Source organism: Elephas maximus, chromosome 2 (genome assembly GCF_024166365.1).
Source record: "Elephas maximus indicus isolate mEleMax1 chromosome 2, mEleMax1 primary haplotype, whole genome shotgun sequence".
Lineage (NCBI taxonomy): Eukaryota > Metazoa > Chordata > Mammalia > Proboscidea > Elephantidae > Elephas > Elephas maximus.
In genome coordinates, this window is record NC_064820.1 from 79787054 (window position 1) to 79806165 (window position 19112).

Consider the following 19112-nt stretch of genomic DNA (forward strand, 5'->3'; position numbering starts at 1 on the left):
CAAAGAACCAAATCCCATGAGGTTTCTGATTGTACATAAGCAACCTCAGCAGCTACTCCCTTTTTTTTTCCTGTAGTTGTCATAAATACATCTATCACATAAATTTTGCCAGTACAACTTTTAACAGGTATACAGCTTATTGACAACAAACCAAACCCAGCCCCAAACCCATTACTGCCAGGTCAATTCCTATTCATAGCAACCCTATAGGACAGAGTAGAACTGCCCCATAGAGTTTCCAAGGAGCGGCTGGTAGATCCCAACTGCCAATCTTTTCGTTAGCAGCCAAGCTCTTAACCACTGCACCACCAGGGCTCCTTATTGACAGTAATTACAATAATCGGCTGTGCAACCCTACTCTTCATCAATGTGATCTTTCCATCACTGCTAATCCCCCTTTCCTCTTGCCTCCCACCCGGGTAACCACTAATAAATTTTGATCTTTTATTGTCTTTTTATGTAAGTGAGGCCATACAATTTTGTCCTTTTGTGATTGACTTATTTCACTCAGCATAATGTCTTCAAGTACCATCTATACTGAAGTATGTATCTTCATTTCTCCTACTGGCTGGCTGGTATTCCATTTATGTGCGTATCACATTTTGTTTATCGATTATCTGCTGATATGCATTTAGGTTGTTCTACCTTTGGGCTATCGTAAATAGTGCTGCAATGAACATGGGCATACAAGTCTCTTAGTCTCTGCTTTCAAGTCTTTTGGGTATATACTGAGGAGTATATACACATTTTGGGGGGACATAATTCAATCTATAACATTCTACCCTTTTGGCCCCCAAAATTCATGTCCTTGCCACATGTAAAACACATTCACCCCATTATATCATAGCAAAAGTCTCAAATCAACTCCAAGTCTAAAATCCAAAAATTCCTCTTCATCTGTGAAATCTAGAATACAAGTTGTCTGCTTCCAAAGAATAATGATGGAACAGGTACAAGCTAGACATTCCATTACAAATGGAAGAAACTGGAGGCAAAGAAGGGATAACAGGCACCAAGCAAGTCGGCAGAACACATTACATTAGCTCTCAAGCCTTGAAAATAATATTCTTCTCTGAGACTATTTAGGCAATGGCCCTGCCCTCCAGACTCTGGAGGTTGGACTCACTGACCAGATTTTGGATGGAGATCCCTTGGCCCTGGGCTTCAGTTCTGCCTTCCAGTCCCAGTGGGATGGCAACTCTGCTCCCTCATATTTGAGTGGCCCCACTCTCCTAGTTCATCTGAATGGTGACCCTACCCCATCAGCCCCAGTAGGCCTTGTCCTTCTGCCCCTTGGGCATGGCAGTCCTGTCCCCTTAGCTTTGGGCAATGGATCTGGCCCCATCCCACTGAGACTTGTGAATGGAAGCTCCACATTCTGGAACTGAGTTGGTGAAGATCTGACTCTTTGAAATCCCAGAGGCCATGGCTCCACCCTTTGAGACCCCAAAGTTCATAGCTCTACCCTCTGAGAGTGAGGCAGCTCTGTTTCCTGTGTTTCTTGTCTCTTTGGCTTCTGTTTCCTGGGTTCTTAGCTTCTTGGGCCTCACCACCTGTGTCTGCCCTGCTGAGGCAAGTCTTCCAAAGCTCTTTAGCTCCATGGTGATAAGTGCCTGGAGGCGTCCCACTCCATCAGGAAGCCTCCTACACAAAAGCACTCAGCTCTCTCATTCTGTAGGTCAGCTCCAGAGCTGTCCCACACTGGTCTCCTGGTTCTGCTGCTGCCATTTCTTTCTCTACTGCTGCTTTTCACCATCTGTGCCATCTCCGGTGTAACAGCTCTAGTCACTTCCTTCTGAGTCCTCACCAGAATTGTCTTTAATGTCCGTAATTCCATCAATAGTCTCTTCAAGGCAGTCTAGACTTTTACTATTAAAAATTACTATTAGGTACTCCAAAACTCTTCCGCCTCTATCCATTCACAGTTTCAAAACCACTTCCACTTTTTGGGTATCTGTTAGAACAGCATCCTGCCCTCAGTACCAAATTCTGTTTTAGTTATCTAGTGCTGCCATAACAGAAATACCACAAGTGGATGGCTTTAACAAAGAGAAATTTATTCTCTCATAGTCTAGTAGGCTGGAAGTCTAAATTCAGGGCACCAGTTCCAGTGGAACGTTTTCTCTCTTTGTTGGCTCTGGAAGAATGTCTTTGTCATCAGTCTTCCCTTGGTCTAGGAGCTTCTCAGTGCAGGGACCCCATGTCCAAAGGAAGCGCTCTGCCCTGGCACTACTTTCTTGGTGGTATGAGGTCCCCTGTGTCTCTACTTGCTTCTCTCTTTTATACCTCAAGAGTCTGACTCAAGATACAACCTAACCTTCTAGATTGAGCCCTGCTTCATTAACATTAACTGCCTCTAATCCTGCCTCATTAACATCATGTTGTTGTAGCTGTTAGGTGCCGCTGAGTCAGTTCCTACTCGTAGCGGCCCTATGCACAACAGAACGAAACACTGCCCGGTCCTGCGCCATTCTCACAATTGTTGCTGTGCTTCAGCCCATTGTTGCAGCCACTGTGTCAATCCATTTCATTGAGGGTCTTCCTCTTTTTCACTGACCCTCTATCTTACCAAGCATGATGTCCTTCTCCAGGGACTCAACGGCACCTAACACCTACCATGGTAATTCTATGTTTAGTTTTCTGAGGAACCACCACACTGTTTTCCACGACTGTACCATTTTGCATTCCCAGCAGAATGGATAAGGTTTCCAATTTCCCCACATTCTCATACATATATATATATATATATTTTTTAATCTTTTAAAAAAAAAAAAAACCATTGCTGTCAAGTCAATTCCAACTCATAATGACTTTATAGGACAGAGTAGAACTGCCCCATAGGGTTTCCAAGGAACAGGTGGTGGGTATGAACTGTGGACTTTTCAGTTAGTAACCTGAGCTCTTAACCACTGCGCCACTAGACCAAACAAAAACCAAACCCATTGCCATCGAGTCAATCCCAACTCATAGTGACCCTATAGGACAGAGTAGAACTGCCCCATATGGTTTCCAAGGCTGTAAATCTTTACAGAAGCAGACTACCACATCTTTCTCCTACACAGCAGCTGGTGGGTTCAAACTGCCGGCCTTTTGTTTAGCAGCCAAGCACTGGAACCACTGCGCCACCAGGCCATCGTAGTGAATGAAATGGTATCTCGTTGTGATTTTGATTTGTATCTTTCTGATGGCTAATGACGTTGAGCATCTTTTTAAGTGTTTGGTGTCTGTTTGAATGTCCTATTTGATGAAATGTCTGTTCAAGTCCTTTGCCCATTTTATAATTGGGGTATTTGTCTTTTTGTTGTTAAACAGTCGAAGTTTTATATATATATACTGATTATTAGATTCTATCAGATATAGTTATTTATATATGTTTCTGAATACATTCTCCCAGTTGGTGGCTTGGGTTTTCACTGTTTTGGTAAAGTCTTCCGAGGAACAAAAATGTTTAAATATTATGAGGTTTCATTTATTTATCTGGTCTTTTGCTGTTTGTGCTTTTGTTATTATATTAGATCATCCATTGTTAAAAGCTAGGTCGACAGTGTTGCCTCGACATTTTCTTCAAAAAATTGTATGGTTTTACTCTGCACATTTAGGTCCTTAATCTATCTGAATTTGCTTATGTGCATGGTGTGAGGCATGGATCCTGTTAAGGTGCAAAGCCACTCAGTGTTCAATAACAGCAGTTGTGAACAGTTCTTCTTTTTAGGGAAATTTCAGCCTCAGCCCTGAATTTAAAAAAATCAAAATAAAACTTTAACATTGCTAAACTGTTGTGTGGTAAGTCAGGATATTCACCTTTTATTTCTGACCAAAAACTTGCTAAACTGATAATGGCTAAATCCACAAAAGCAAATAAAATTCACCATCAACAATACTGATTCAATAACACATGACAGAATCAAATATTTTCAGCAAAGTATCTGCTGATGAATAATACAGTGAATACCCTTAGGCTTTAACCACCTTACATCTTCACGAGCATTGTAAATTTGCCTAACAAAGCCTTGTTAGGTTTCAGCACAGCTTCTAGACTAAAACAGACTAGGAAGAAGGACCTGGCAATCTACTTCTAAAAAAATTGGCCAGTGGAAACCTTATAAATAGCAGCAGAACACTCTCTGATTGATACAGTACCAGAAGAAAAGCACCTCAGGTTGGAAGGCACTCATAATATGACTGGGGGAGAGCTGTCTCCTCAAAATAGAGTTGACCTTAATGACATGGATGACATAAAGCATTTGGGACCTTCACTTCCTGATGTAGCACACCTCAAAATGAGAAGAAACAGCTGCAAAATCCATCAATAAACAGAATGTGGAATGTATGAAGTATGAATCTAGGAAAATTAGAAGTTGTAAAACTGAAATGGAACACTTGAAAATAGATATCCTAGGCATTAGTGAGTTGAAACGGACTGGTATTGGCCATTTTGAATCAGCTCATCATATGGTCTACTATGGCAGGGATGACAAATTGAAAAGGAACAGTGTTACGTTCTCTGTCAAAAGAACATTTCAAGATCTACCCTGAAATACAATGCTGTCAGTGATAGGATAATATCCATATGCCTAGAAGGAAGACCAGTCAATATAACTATTATTCAAATTTACATACCAACCACGAAGGCCGAAGTTGAAGAAATTAAAGATTTTTACCAACTTCTGGCATCTGAAATTGACCAAACATGCAATCAAGATGCATTGATGATTACTGGTGATTGGAATGTGAATATAGAAACAAAGAAGGAAAATATGACCTTGGTGATAGAAACAATACTGGAGTTCACATGGTGGAATTCTGTAAGACCAACAACCCATTTACTGGAAATACCTTTTACAACAACATAAATGGAGACTATACACATGGACCTCACCAGATGGAATTCACAGGAATCAAATCAACTACATCTGTGGAAAGAGACAATGGAAAAGCTCGATATCATCAGTCAGAACCAAGCCAGAGGATCACTACAGAACAGATCATCAGTTGCTCATTTGCTAGTTCAAGACGAAGCTGAAGAAAATTACAACAAGTCCGTAAGTGCCAAAGTACAGAGAGCCAAAGTACAACCTTCAGTAGATCCCACCTGCATTTAGAGACCATCTCAAGAACAGATTTAATGCACTGAGCACTAATGATCATAGACCAGATGAGCTGTGGGATGACACCATGGATATCACACATGCAGAAAGCAAAAGGTCATTAAAAAGACAAGAAAGAAAGAAAAGACCAAAATGGATGTCAGAAGAGACTCTGAAACTTGCTCTTGAACACTGAACAGCTAAAGCAAATGGGAAGAAATTATAAAGCAAAAGAGCTGAACAGAAGATTTCAAAGAGCAGCTCGAAAAGACAAAGTATTACAATGATTTGTGCAAAGACCTGGAGTTAGAAAACCAAAAGGGAAGAACACACTTGGCATTTCTCAACCTGAAAGAACTGAAGAAAAAATTTAAGCCTCAAGATGCAATAGTGAAGGATTCTATGGGCAAAATACTGAACAACGCAGGAAGCATCAAGAGAAGATGGAAGGAATATACACAGTCAGTGTACCAAAAGAATTGGTCGACATTCAATCATTTCAGGAGGTAGCATATAATCAAGAACTGATGGTATTGAGGAAAGAAGTCCAAGCTGCACTGAAGGCACTGGCAAAAAACAAGGCTCCAGGAATTCATGGAGTACCAACACAGATGCTTCCAAAAAAAAAAACGGATGCAATACTGGAAGTGCTTGCTCATCTGTGCTGAGAAATTTAGAGGATAGCTACCTGGCCAAACAACAGGAACAGATCCATATTCATGCCCATTCCAAAGAAAGGATATCCAACAGAAGGCAGAAATTATCAAATGATATCATTAATGTCACAAACAAGTGAAATTTTGCCGAAGATAATTCAAAAACAGGTGCAGCAGTACATCAATAGGGAACTGCCAGAAATTCAAGCCGGACGATTGGAACAAGGGATAGCACTGCTGATGTCAAATGGATCTTGGCTGAAAGTAGAGAATACCAGAAAGATGTTTACCTGTGTTTTACTGACTATGCAAAGGCATTTGACTGTGTGGATCACGACAAATTATGGATAACACTGCAAAAAATGGGAATTCCAGAAAACTTCATTGTGCTCATGAGGAACCGGTACATAGGCCAAGAGGCATTTGTTCGAACAGAACAATGGGATACTTTGTGATTGAAAGTCAGGAAAGGTATGTGTCAGTGCTGTATACATTCACCACACTTATTCAATCTGAATGCTGAGCAAATAATTTGAGAAGCTGGACTACATGAAGAACAGGGCAACAGGATTGGAGGAAGACTCATTAACAACGTGGGATACACGAATGACATAACCTTGCTTGCTGAAAGTGAAGAGGACTTGAAGCACTTACTGATGAAGATCAAAGACCACAGCCTTCAGTATGGATTACACTTCACCATGAAGAGAACAAAAGTCCTCACAACTGGACCAATAAGTAACATCATGATAAACGGAGAAGATTGAGGTTGTCAAGGATTTCATTTTACTTGGATCCACAATCAACACCCATGGAAATAGCAGTCAAGAAATCAAACGGCATACTGCATTGGGCAAATCTGCTGCAAGAGACCTCTTTAAGTGTTAAAAACCAAAGATGTCACCTAGAGGATTAAGGTGCACCTGACCCAAGCCATGGTATTTGCAATCGCCTCATATGCATGCAAAAGCTGGACAATGAATATGGAAAACTAAAGAAGAACTGATGCTTTTGAATTTGATGCTGGTGAAGATTTGACTGTACCATGGACTGCCAGAAGAATGAACAAACTTTCCTGGAAGATGTACAGCCGGAATGCTTCTTAGAAGTGAGGATGGTGAAACTTTGTCTCAAGTACTCTGGATACTTTCAGGAAGGGCCAGTCCCTGGAGAAGGACATCATGCCTGGTAAAGGGTCAGCGTAAAAGAGGAAGACCGAGTAGCTGCAACAATGTGCTCAAACACAGGAATAATTATGAGGATGGCACAGAATCGGGCAGAGTTTCATTCTGTTGTACCGAAGGTCTCTATGAGTCGGAACCAACTCAACGGCCCCTAACAACAACAGACTTTTACTGCCACACACATATTTTTACCATGATCAGTTGCAGCATATCATACCAAATTCTACTTCAGGCTGTAGTGAATTTGTGATTTCTCAACTTCTTTGAAAACATTCTCCCCTGTAGCTCTTCGACCCAGGCTATTCAGAGAGGCTCTTCACTCCAAAGGCTTTGACTCCACAAATAAATAACTGAGCATTATTGGTAACATATGTCAACCCATAAAGAACCAAAGAAAATCTCTTAAAATCATCTGTCTTGTTTTGTATTTCACTAGTGATGTAGCTCCCAACACCCTCAACTGTTAGAGCAACTGTTCTTCACAGAAAAGCTGCAATCAAGCACAATTTAACTCATTATTGGTAAATGGTTTTTCTTGCTTAGCTAACAAAATTTAATTTGATTGCAGCCTCATTTTTATTTTCATTTTTGTAAAGACATTCTGCTGTAATGAGCTATTCCGTTTAAATTTTCTCATTTTTCTGACAGTTGCTTTCCTTTGAGTTGGAAATATTGTGGTGAGTGCTTAGTTTGTGTATGTCAAAGTATACTGTAATCTTTCAGCACAGCTACAGTGTCAACGGAACCCTGGTGGCAAGATGGTTAAGAGCTACAACTGCTAACCAAAAGGTCAGCAATTTGAATCCACCGGCCACTCCTTGGAAACAGTGTGGGGGGCAGTTCTACTCTGTCTTATGGGGTCGCTATGAGTCGGAATTGACTCAATGGCAACGGACTTGGTTTCTTTTGGATAGTGTTGATACAACGATCCCTGGTGGCACAATGGTTAAAGCACTTGGCTGCTAACCAAAAGGTAGGTGGTTTGAGCCCACCAGCACATCTGCAGGAGAAAAACCTGGTGATCTGCTCCAGTAAAGACTATAGCTTAGGAAACCTATGGGGCAGTTCCACTCTGCCATCTACAGTCTCTATGACTCAGAATCGACTCAACGGCACACAACAACAACATATTGTCATTGTATAATACAAACAATGCTTTGCCATCCAAGTCAATAACAAAATAATCCACACTTCGCTGCTGCTTAAAATGTAACATTCAAAATCCACTTTTCTCTTTTCCTGTTTTGATGTGATGAGTAAGCATTGGTAATAAAAATAAATAAAATATTGTGGTATGGCAATACACATGGCATTTGAAATGTTATCAAGTTACAACTGTGGCACTGCAATGTGTAGTGTGCTAAACAGCAGTGGAAAGCAATGAGAGTGCCACATGCTGTCTTGATCACAGCTACTCAACTCTATTGTTGCAGCATGAAAACAGCATAAACAATGCATAAATGAACAAGTGTAGCTGTGTTCCAATAGAATTTTATTTATGGCAATAAAACTTGAATTTCATATAATTTTCACGTTACAAAATATTCTTTTCATTTTTTTCAACCTTTTAAAAATGTAAAGACTATTCTTAGTGCAGGCCATAATTTTCCAACCATCATGTTAGAGTGTGAAATGCTGAGCTGATTCTGCCTCATTCTTAAGTCATACAACATCTGAAGTTACTGTGTCCTTTTCAAAAAAGATGAAATGCAGTGATAAAAATGCTTCCATTTTAAGATTTCACAGCCCACTGGCTTTCATCACTTTAAAAACAACCCTTAAATATCTTGTCAGCATCAAAGATCTTCAGAAAAAGATCCCTCTTTGGGGGCCCTCTATACTGTTTCTATGATCAGTAATAAGGCTTTCTGAAAATAAAGTCATTAGCCTGAACTTCCAAGCATTTTTTATTAGTAATACAGCCATAATAACAAGAAAATGCAAATAAAGCACTGTGGGAACGTCCATCTTCTCCAATTAATGTTCTGTGTCATTTACTGATGATATATCCTTATACACCTAGGGGTTTTTACATTGGTTACATATACTTACACATACATACATATATATATACACACACACATAGGAAACCCTGGTGGCTAACCAAGAGGCTGGCGTTCGAATCCGCCAGACACTCCTTGGAAACTCTATCAGGCAGCTCTACTCTGTCCTATAGGGTCGCTATGAGTCGGAATCGACTCGACGGCAGTGGGTTTGATTTTGGGTTTTTACATATACATTTTTATACATATATATATACGCATACACATACAGCCCAAGCAGGCTTTACAAGGCTCAGAGGCCCAGAAAAAGAAGGAATTTCAAGAAATAAACCTAGAAACTCCCAAGCCAAGGTCTTTTCAATCACCTCATATGCATATGAAAGCTGAATAATGAAAAAGTAAGACAGAAAAATTGATGCTTTTGAACTGTGATGTTCAGCAAAAAATACTGAACATACCAGGGACTGCCAAAAGAACGGACAAATCAGTTTTAAAAGAAATATAACCAGAACATTCCTTAGAATCAAGAATGGTGAGACTTTGACTCATTTACTTTGGATGTATCAGCAGGAAAGACCAATCACTAGAAAGGATACCATGTTTGGTAAAGCAGGGGTCCAAAAAAAAGAAAACACCTTCAGGGAGATGGATTGACACAATAGACTCAAATATACCAGCAATCATGAAGATGGTGCAGGATCAGGCAACATTTTGTTCAATTACACATAAGGTCACCACGAATCAGAACTGAATCAACGGTCACTAACAACAATATACTTATATTTCTGATTCTCCACAAAGCAATTCATTCAAATACCTGTAATACCCACTTCATTTATCTTACTAAAGGACCAATGACTTTTCTTGTTGAGGGCTAATTATTCATTCACTTTAAAGGCAGTGACTCTTCAAACAGACAATCAAGGCCTTAACTACATAAGAAAAATGCTAAAGATAAAAGAGCAAGCAGGAAGGGGGGTTGCTCCTAAAGGCTGACTTTGTCTCCTCCACAGGCAGAAATACTATCTAAGAGAAATGCTTCTGGATATAATGGGAGCTAGAATTGTTCACTTGTTAATTAACAAAAGGCAAAGAAATACTTCAATCAATTATTTCTTAAGGGACTTAAATTGCTATCTATCTTTGATACATGTGGCTGCCATTTTCCTCCTGCCCCTACACTGTATTCTGACCAGGCCATTAAATTATAGAGTTTTCTTGTTTTCATTTATTGGGAATACGGTGTGAGGTATGAAGTTTTAATTACTGTGTTAATTTTGAAGAAGAGGAGCACATCTACTTAACCAAAGAGCAATTCTCTACCATCAGGTTATTCTCTTCAACTGAGTCATGGATTACTGGGAGTGGAAGAAGTCTGGCCAGACAGGTCTGTCCAATCAACTGTGGCTCTCCATAAGGCATCCAATGTCTCACACAAACTTTACTAACATTCAGTAGAGAATATTCATTACTGGTATTCACTAAGTGCTTTAATAACCTTGATGAATTGCTGATAACATTTGCATAAAATACCTTTCTCTCAGACTGAGGTATCCATGGGTTATATATAGAGTGATATAGATATTTGGTTATCTATATAGGTATTTTCCAATACTTGTCACTATGAGTTGGAATTGACTCGACGGCAACGGATTTGGTTTCTTATTTTGGTTTTTGTAAATATCCATATACAGGTAGTCCTCAACTTATGACAGGGCTCCAATCCTACGACTGCTCCGTCATTTAAGTCAGTTCTGACTTAAGTCAAATACCTTATTATTATTTTTTTTTTAGCTTTCATTATTATTGCTTTTTATTATCAGTATCTTTATAAATCTGATCTTTATTTTCTTTGGTGGTAGGAAACATTACATCTGAGAATGATAACATCAGCAAATTACACACTGCAACAATGTATGTGGTATATATTACTAACCATGACGTCCAAAAAAAAAGGGATGGTCGTAAGCAACTCAAATACGTCATAATTCAGAACTACCTATTACTGTCCCTTGCAGGGTTTCACTTGGACATATGGCACCATCTCCACAGTTTCAGTATCCTTAAACACTGAAATTGTAATTTTATATTCCACTCACTAAAATCTAAATACAACTCGAATATAAAATGATTTAACCACTGAATGAGAACTGTCTTTAGTCTGTTTGAGTCAGGCCAGAGTTTTTACCCCACTCCTTCCCAGAAATATTCCTAAGCCACTGCAACTTCTGGGCAGAGACAGCAATTCTAAGATCCTAAGAACTGAAGTAGACCAAGATGAGCTAGAGTTGGGAAAAGACTACCAACGGCATTAATGATCAGCTCAGTAGAGTCAAGGTGTTCCCTAAGTTTTGAAAAACCACCTGCATTCAGAGGTCCCAGGTACTTACGCCTCAGAGAAGTAGCAAGTAGAAGAGAATGTTACCTGACCCTACAGTGCATATATAAACAATTCTCCACAAGTTCTGTCTTTACCAACCCCAACCCTTTTTCCATTACACGCTCATCAAACAAACCTGTAGTTATTCATTTCCCTCTCAAGGTTCTCTTCAAGTTCATTTTAACTGATTTCACCGCCACAAATTGATAGGGGATGGAAATGAAGGCTTCAGAAGCAGGGAGGAAAAGTGAGTCTCAACCTTGATTTACACCTCTCAGATAGAGTCTTGGATTTCAGAAAGTGGAAGGTGGGGGAAGCAACCTGACAGTAATAACCTCATAACTGAATTAATAATCATTCCTTGTCAGACAAGTATCTTCCAGATGACCAAATAGTGATTGTAATGAGACCAGCAATGGCCCCTAATCTTGATAGACATCAATGTTTCCAATTATCTCTCCAGATGTATTACTAAATTCTCAAAACAAGGTCAAAATCCATTCATGCTAAGTTTAAAAACTGCTTTCTATAAATAGCATCTGTAAAGAACCAGGAGAGGTATTCAAAATCTAATAAAATTATAAGTATGGAAATATTTTAAGTGATTGGTGTCTATATTTTGAAAAATTAGTATGTTGTATGTCAAATCAAAGATCCCCTATTTCTTCACAGTCTATCCTCATTATTTCTAAAATAGTCTTCTTTGAAGTTGAAATGTCAATACTGCATTGAGGAACAATTTATTTAGGAATCTGTTCAGTAGTTATTTAGAAATCTGACTCAAGCTGTAAAACAATATATATTATTTTCTTTGAATAACTCTTGGAAAGCACCTTTTCTGTTATCTCCATTTCTTTATTTGATAAAATCAATTCTTTTACACACTTAAATTTCTAAAGGTTCATTTTCATTACAGTAAAATCTATTTGGCAGGTTAGGAAATAATATTAATAGAAAATTTACTGCAGGTAGTTAAACACTTGGGTTACAGGGTCTAAATTTACTGTAGGAAAAAAGGGGGGAAGGGGAAAGTTAAATGAATAAAATATCTATTTTACTCTCAATGAATTTCCATGAAAATGAAAAAAGAGGGACAAATATCAATTACTTCATTTATCCTTCTTATGCTTATTTTAAGGATCCTTGGTGGCACAGTGGTTAAGCACTTGGCTGCTAACCAAAACGTCAGCAGTTTGAACTCACCAGCTGCTCCACAGGAAAAAGATGTGACAGTCTTCTTCCATAAAGATTAAAAAAAACCAAACTCGTTGCTGTCAAGTCAATTTCGACTCATAGTGACCCTATAGGACAGAGCAGAACTGCCCCATAGGGTTTCCAAGGAGCGCCTGGTGGATCTGAATGGCCGACCTTTTGGTTAACAGCTGTAGCTCTTAACCACTACACGTAAAGATTACAGCCTTGGATCAGACTTAATGGTCTGACTGAGACTAAAAGGACCCCGGTGATCATGGTCCCCAGACCCTTTCTTAGCCCAAGACAGGAACCATTCCCAAAGCCAACTCTTCAGACAGGGACTAGACTGGACAATGGGATAGAAAAATATGCTGGTAAAGAATGAGCTTCTCAGATCAAGTAGACACTTGAGACTATGTTGGCATGTCCTATCTGGAGGGGAGATGAGAGGGCTGAGTGGGTCAGAAGCTGGTGGAATGGACACAAAAAGAGAGAATGGAGGGAAGGAGTGGGCTGTCTCATTAGGGGGAAAGCAATTAGGAGTATACAGCAAGGTGTATATAAATTTTTGTATAAGAGACTGACTTGATTTGTAAACTTTCCCTTAAAGCACAATAAAAAATTAAAAAAAAAAAAAAGATTACAGCCTTAGAAACCCTCTGGGGCAGTTCTACTCTGTCCTATAGGGTCGCTATGAATCAGAATCAACTTGACAGCAATGGGTTTTTTGGCTTATCCTAATTTTTCAAGAAGCCCATAACCAGGAGTGGTTAATTTGCTAACTAATTTTTTTTTTTTAATGATAAACCTTTGAAAGATTCATCCATTAACTCTTCAAGTCCTCTAAAGCAATTGCTTCAAGCTGGCTGATCATCAGAAATTACTTGGGAGGCTTTTGGAAAAATGGAGATTCCCAGGTTCCACCCACATATGGGTGTGCGAGTCCGTATTTTTAAAAAGCTACCGTGGGTTTACCCAAGTGAATGGGATAATAAAGCTCACAAAACCACTTTTCTGAGGTAGTTAATCATTTAGAAATGCTTCCGAAAAAAATGGACAAAAATAATTATTTCTCATTTCACGGGGACAGTTCTACTCTGTCCTATAGGGTCCCTATGAGTCGGAATCGCCTCAACGGCAGCGGGTGGGTTGAAAGCAAGGGAAAAAAAAATGTTCTTTTTTCTTAACTCAGACATTGTAAAACTGATTTTTAAAAAAATTATTAGAAACCAGATACAGACACCTCAGCTTCAAAGAAGAAATATTTGGTGTTGAATTTTTCTCTTACATCTCCCTAGGTACAATATTAAATACACTTGCACAGTCATACTTTGGAAGTGCCATTAGCCATCTTCTCTGTTGTTAAAATGTACGTTTCTTCTCTTCCATTCCTTAAGACTTTGTATCTGATTAGCTAATTTATTTATGCCAGGGTGCTAACTGAATCACCCCTTTATCTTTCCCCATGGTGTCTGCATTAAAAACAGCAAATAAATAAAAATTCTTAGGATATGTGTGTACACACACGCACTCACACATACATAGGGTAATCAGAGACCCATATCTCAAATTATAATACACACACTAGTACCTTCCTCACAAATTTAAGATGATCTCTGACATACAACGTGGATGAAAATCGTAACTACTATATCTGACTTTAACCTTCTGTTCCCCTTATCTACACACCTCTACCATAAAGAAACATAAAATGTATAAGAGAGGAAATCCCTCTCCTAAAATAATTGGTTTTCATCAAAGTTGCAGCAAAGAAATAGAATGGCTGGTTAAGAAAGGTGGCAACACTGAATAAGAAAAGAACGAAGTAAACGATAGACAAAAAAATCATCATCAGTAATTTGCCCCTTTTAGAGATAGCATTTCCAATTCTTAATTAGTATGCATTCAGTCAGTGTCTGGGTTCAGTCAGTATGCTACACACCTGTGAGACTGTATCCTCACTAAGAACAGGCATCATCTTCCTGCTACTCCTTTGCTCTTGTGGACACTCTCTGGGTTTAAACCCAAGTTGAATCTCAGGAGAAGGCATGCCTAGAATGAAATATAGTCATAAATCGTTTGCAACACCTTTATTGCTCTCCTTTGACAATGAACCAAGGATTTTATTAACACTGAAAAACATCATTAAAAGTCATTTTGGAAATCATAATTTCTTAACTGTCACTTTTATGTGTCAAGGTTTTTGAATCATTAATTAGAAGGAAATGTATATGCTATATTAAACAGAATAATATTTGATATTTCTTTCAGGATCAGTGAATGCAAAGTATATGTCTAGACAATTATATAGATTTAAGTCCCATTAGAAAGAATCTTTATTTTCTTCTTTTTTAAACTTCTTTTAGGTCATTTTTTAAAACTCATAATGCCAGTATATAACCCAGGAAAAACCAGAGTTTCTGTTTCCAAGATGGCAAATTGAGCCAATATCTTAACTTTTCTTCCCCCATTCCCAAGTTCCTAAAGAAAACATACAAACAAAAAAGGAAATACACCATCTATAAATCAGAAGATTGGAATGAATTAAAAAAGAAAATCAGTGGTAAAGAGCTTGCTAGTCAACACAGGGAAAGGAGGGGCTCCCTCAGAAGTAACTATATAGATTTCCCCCATCAGAACCCCAGAAAACCGCCAGCTCAGAGCAGAGATCTAACTAAAACCAAAACGTCTCACAGTTAGAAGGTAAATTAGAAGCACAGAGTAAGTAAAGTCTCACACTTTGCTGAGCTTGCTCTTTGTACCAAAGCAACTTAGGACAAATGCTGTAACCACCTACACTATCTAGGGGCTACCTTCCCTACCAGATACAGAAACGTGCTAAAAGCTAAGGATGATAAAAATAATGTAGTGATGGTGCAGGGGTATCAAACAGATCAAAGAAACAAAATAAAGGGAAAGGGACCTATATATATATATAATTTTATATATATATATATCTGAGAATTTAATATGACAAAAATAGCATTTTAAACAGTTGCAAAAAGATAGATTATTCAAGAAATAACCTTGAGGCAACTGGTTAATCATTTGAGAAAATAAAGTTAGAGCACTACCTTTCCAATAACGCCAAAATACTATAAATAGGTTAAAGAATTAAATATAAAAAATGGAAATAAAAATATTTCTATGGTCTTGAGGTAGATAAAGTATTTCTAAATTTGACAGAAAACCAAGAAATCCTAAGAGAAAAGACTGATAGATTTTACTATATAAAAACTTAAAATTTCTCACTACAAAACATATCATGAATAAAATTTTAAAATAACAAGCACACTTGGTAAAACTATTTGTAATATATATGACAAAGGTTTGCTATCTTTAATATATAAAATGATCTTATAAATAATAAAATGAAAGTAAGAGATATAAATAGGCAATTCACACATAAAAAATGACAATGATGAACAATAAAATATGCCTAACTTCAGTATTCTTCAAAAAGGCAAATTAAAACAAGATACTTTCTACTTACCAGTTTACCAAAGACAGTATGTTCTATATTGGGTCTAGAGGAGAAAAGGCATCTTTAAGGGGTAAAGGGGGACAATCTATGTCAAACTCTGACATGTGCACACCCTTTAAAAGTAAACCCATACCTAGTTATTCCAATGAAATAATCAGAAAAGTAGGCAAAGGTACAAGCACTAGGATATTCATATCTGTAATAGTACTAAGTGAGAAATACCATAAATATCATCAATTCATTAAGGTACATTAATACAGTGGAATATGTAAAAAAAAAAAAAAAAAACAATGGAATATGTAGCAATTTAAAAAGCTGAGGTAGGTCAATGTAGACCAGGAAAGAAATACATGTAGTATGATACCAATTATTCAAAAAGGATATTTATATTGGCATACAAAAGTCTGGAAGGATATACAAATACTATATATTGGCAATTTGGGGGAGTGAAATTATAAAGGAAAGTAGGGGGTGGGCCCTTTTACTTTCTACAGTATAATGCTTTGTATATTAAAAATATTTTTACTTCTAATAATTAGAAAAAATAACAAAAGATCTATCCACTAGGAAAAGGAAAAGAAAAGAAATTTTAAAAAATTTGGTTGGAACATTAGAACAGACCTCTAACTCCTTACTAGTGGTACTCCGTACATGATAAGAACACATTCTGGGGACCAGTATTACATACTGTCCCTTCCAACTACATGCAGGAAAAACCACTCCAAGGTGAAACTCTAACGTGCCATTTGGGTATCAGGTAAGATGAAGTACAGTGAAAGGACTAAATAAAAAGGAGAAGTTAATGATGTAATAATACTTCATTAAAGGAATTAAATTAATTGATTTTAATTATTGAATTAATTAAATTAAAGGAATTACTTAGTGAAAAGTATCATTTCTTACCTTTCCACATTCCACTTATCCCAGCATGGAGACTGGACTCAGGTCTAAGAGATACGTCTTGATCAAAGAGCAACCTTTCAAATACCAAAAAGGAAGGCACGGAAGTATACAATTTAATTAAAAACTTACCTAAGATAAAATGTAAAGGCTCATTCACATTGTCATGTTCATTTTTACAAATATTCTGTTATTATTTTTGGAATTTCGGGGGTAAGGGACAAATATCAATATTGTTTTTGAACAGAGATGAAGTGAAGAGATCACGTTAGGGACCAGTGCTGGTGGTTTTTTTCCCTTCAGATTTCTCTAGGCCACAAAAAGACTGAGATTAAAATCCTAGGGTTAGAATTCCTTTAATTTTTGGACACACATTTTACTATGTGCTAGGCAGAACTGAAGTAAAAAAGAGAGAAAAGACACACAATCCTCTCCTTAAACAAGCTCCAAATCTAGGGAAAGCTACAGAACTAAGGAATTGCCGTGATATACCACGGTGAGGATGCTACTACACAGGCTTAAATACCACCTTCTCTACCTAAAAAAAGCGTTTTGGGAATCCAAGAATGCAACAGTGAATCATCTGTACTAGGGCATGCTTATATGATTTGGTATTAAGGTTTTATGTTTGTTTTTCACTTCTTAACGGAAAATTTCAAACATCAACAAATAAAAAAAAGAGAGAGACAAAGAATAGTATAGCCATCACCTAGGTTCAACAACTATCAGTTCACAGCCAACCTTGTTTCATCTATAATCCCCCTGACACTCCCTCCACCCCTGCTGACCTCTCCCTGGATTATTTTGAAGTAAATTCTGGACATCTTGTTTTATTTCACTTGTAAATATTTCAGTATGTAACTCTAAAAGCCATAATAATCATAAAAAAAAAAAAATTTTACACTTTAAAAAATAACCGTAATTACTCTACCCTAAAAAAATCAGTAATTCCTTTATATTATCAATTTACAGTCTGGTAAAAAAAAAAGGTAAAAAAAAAAAAAAATGGTATTCATGCCCTTGTGTAACCCCCTCCTTTGAGTGTGAGCTGGACCCAGTGACTCTTCTAATGAAGAGAATATGGCAAACATATTGGGATATTACTTCAGAGATTAGGATACAAAAAAGACGCAGACTTCTTTCTTGCTCTCCCTCTCTTACTCCCTTGCTTCCTCCCTCTGGTAGAAGCCAGTCTGCCATACTGTGAGCTGCCATATAGAGAAACCTACACAGCAAGAAGCTGGGGGAGGCCTCTGGTCAGTAGTCAGCAAGGAACTGAGGCCTCAGTCCAACAGCCAGTGAGGAACTGAATCCTGTCAACAGCCATATGAGTGAGCTAGGAAGCACATTCTTCCCAGTCAAGCCTGACATGAATGCAGCCCTGGCCAACAACTTGAATGCTGCCTATGAGAGACCCTGAACCACAGTACTCAGTTAAGCCAAGCCTGGATTCCTGACCCAGAGACACTATAATAAATGTCTGTGGTTATAAGACACTAAATTTTAGAATAAGCTATTACACAGCAAACAGACAACTATTAAATAGACAGCACCCAGCCACATTTCCCCAAATGTCTCTTTGTACAGCTGTTTTGTTCAAATCAGCATCCAAACAAACTGTAGAAAACCTGGACAAAAAAGAAAGTACAAATAAGAATACAGAAGTCTCCTGTAAATCTACCTGTATTAAGACTTCGGTGTATTTCCTTTGAACGTTCTCTCTACAGAGGCTTGTGTGTATGTAATATGGCAAAAGGCATCATCTAAATTCCTGATGGGTAAAAACCAGGATCAGCACAAAACTGGTTTCTATGAGGTGGAGGTCAGACATACCTCCACTCTCCAACTTTTTCACCATCTCTCACATGAGCTGTTCCCTCCACGGCACTCTCTACTTCTCTGTAGTTTTCAATAATTTGTTGCAATGGCTACACCGAACTCATAGATCATACTCAGAGTTATGTGATTTATTAGGGAAGTAACGGCTTTTTTTTTTTTTTTAACGGCTAAAACCCAGGATCAGGAAGCACATAGGCAAGTTCTGGATGTCTCCCAAAGTGGAGAACACATCCCTCCCTTCTTCGGTGCAAGGCAGCTTCCAACCAGGGCAGCTCTCTCAGTCCTCTCTGCTGTCAGGCCTCTCTGCCATCAGCCTCTCTGCCGCTAACTGGCCTAGCTCATAACCAGTGTAGCAGTTCTCTCAGGCATGCAGGCCTTCTCTCAG

General features: G+C 38.1%; 1 protein-coding gene across 1 annotated transcript in view; it reads right to left on the bottom strand.

Annotated features, from left to right (window-relative positions):
- The window catches only part of ANKRD31 (ankyrin repeat domain 31), a 170244-nt gene that overhangs the window by 143346 nt on the left and 7786 nt on the right, over window positions 1-19112 (bottom strand). Inside the window, exons 2-4 of the mRNA XM_049867748.1 lie at window positions 16892-16965; window positions 14456-14556; window positions 11681-11686 (exon numbers count right to left, since the gene is read on the bottom strand). Of these exons, the coding sequence (XP_049723705.1) occupies window positions 11681-11686; window positions 14456-14556; window positions 16892-16965 (181 nt within the window). The remainder of the gene's footprint in view (window positions 1-11680; window positions 11687-14455; window positions 14557-16891; window positions 16966-19112) is intronic.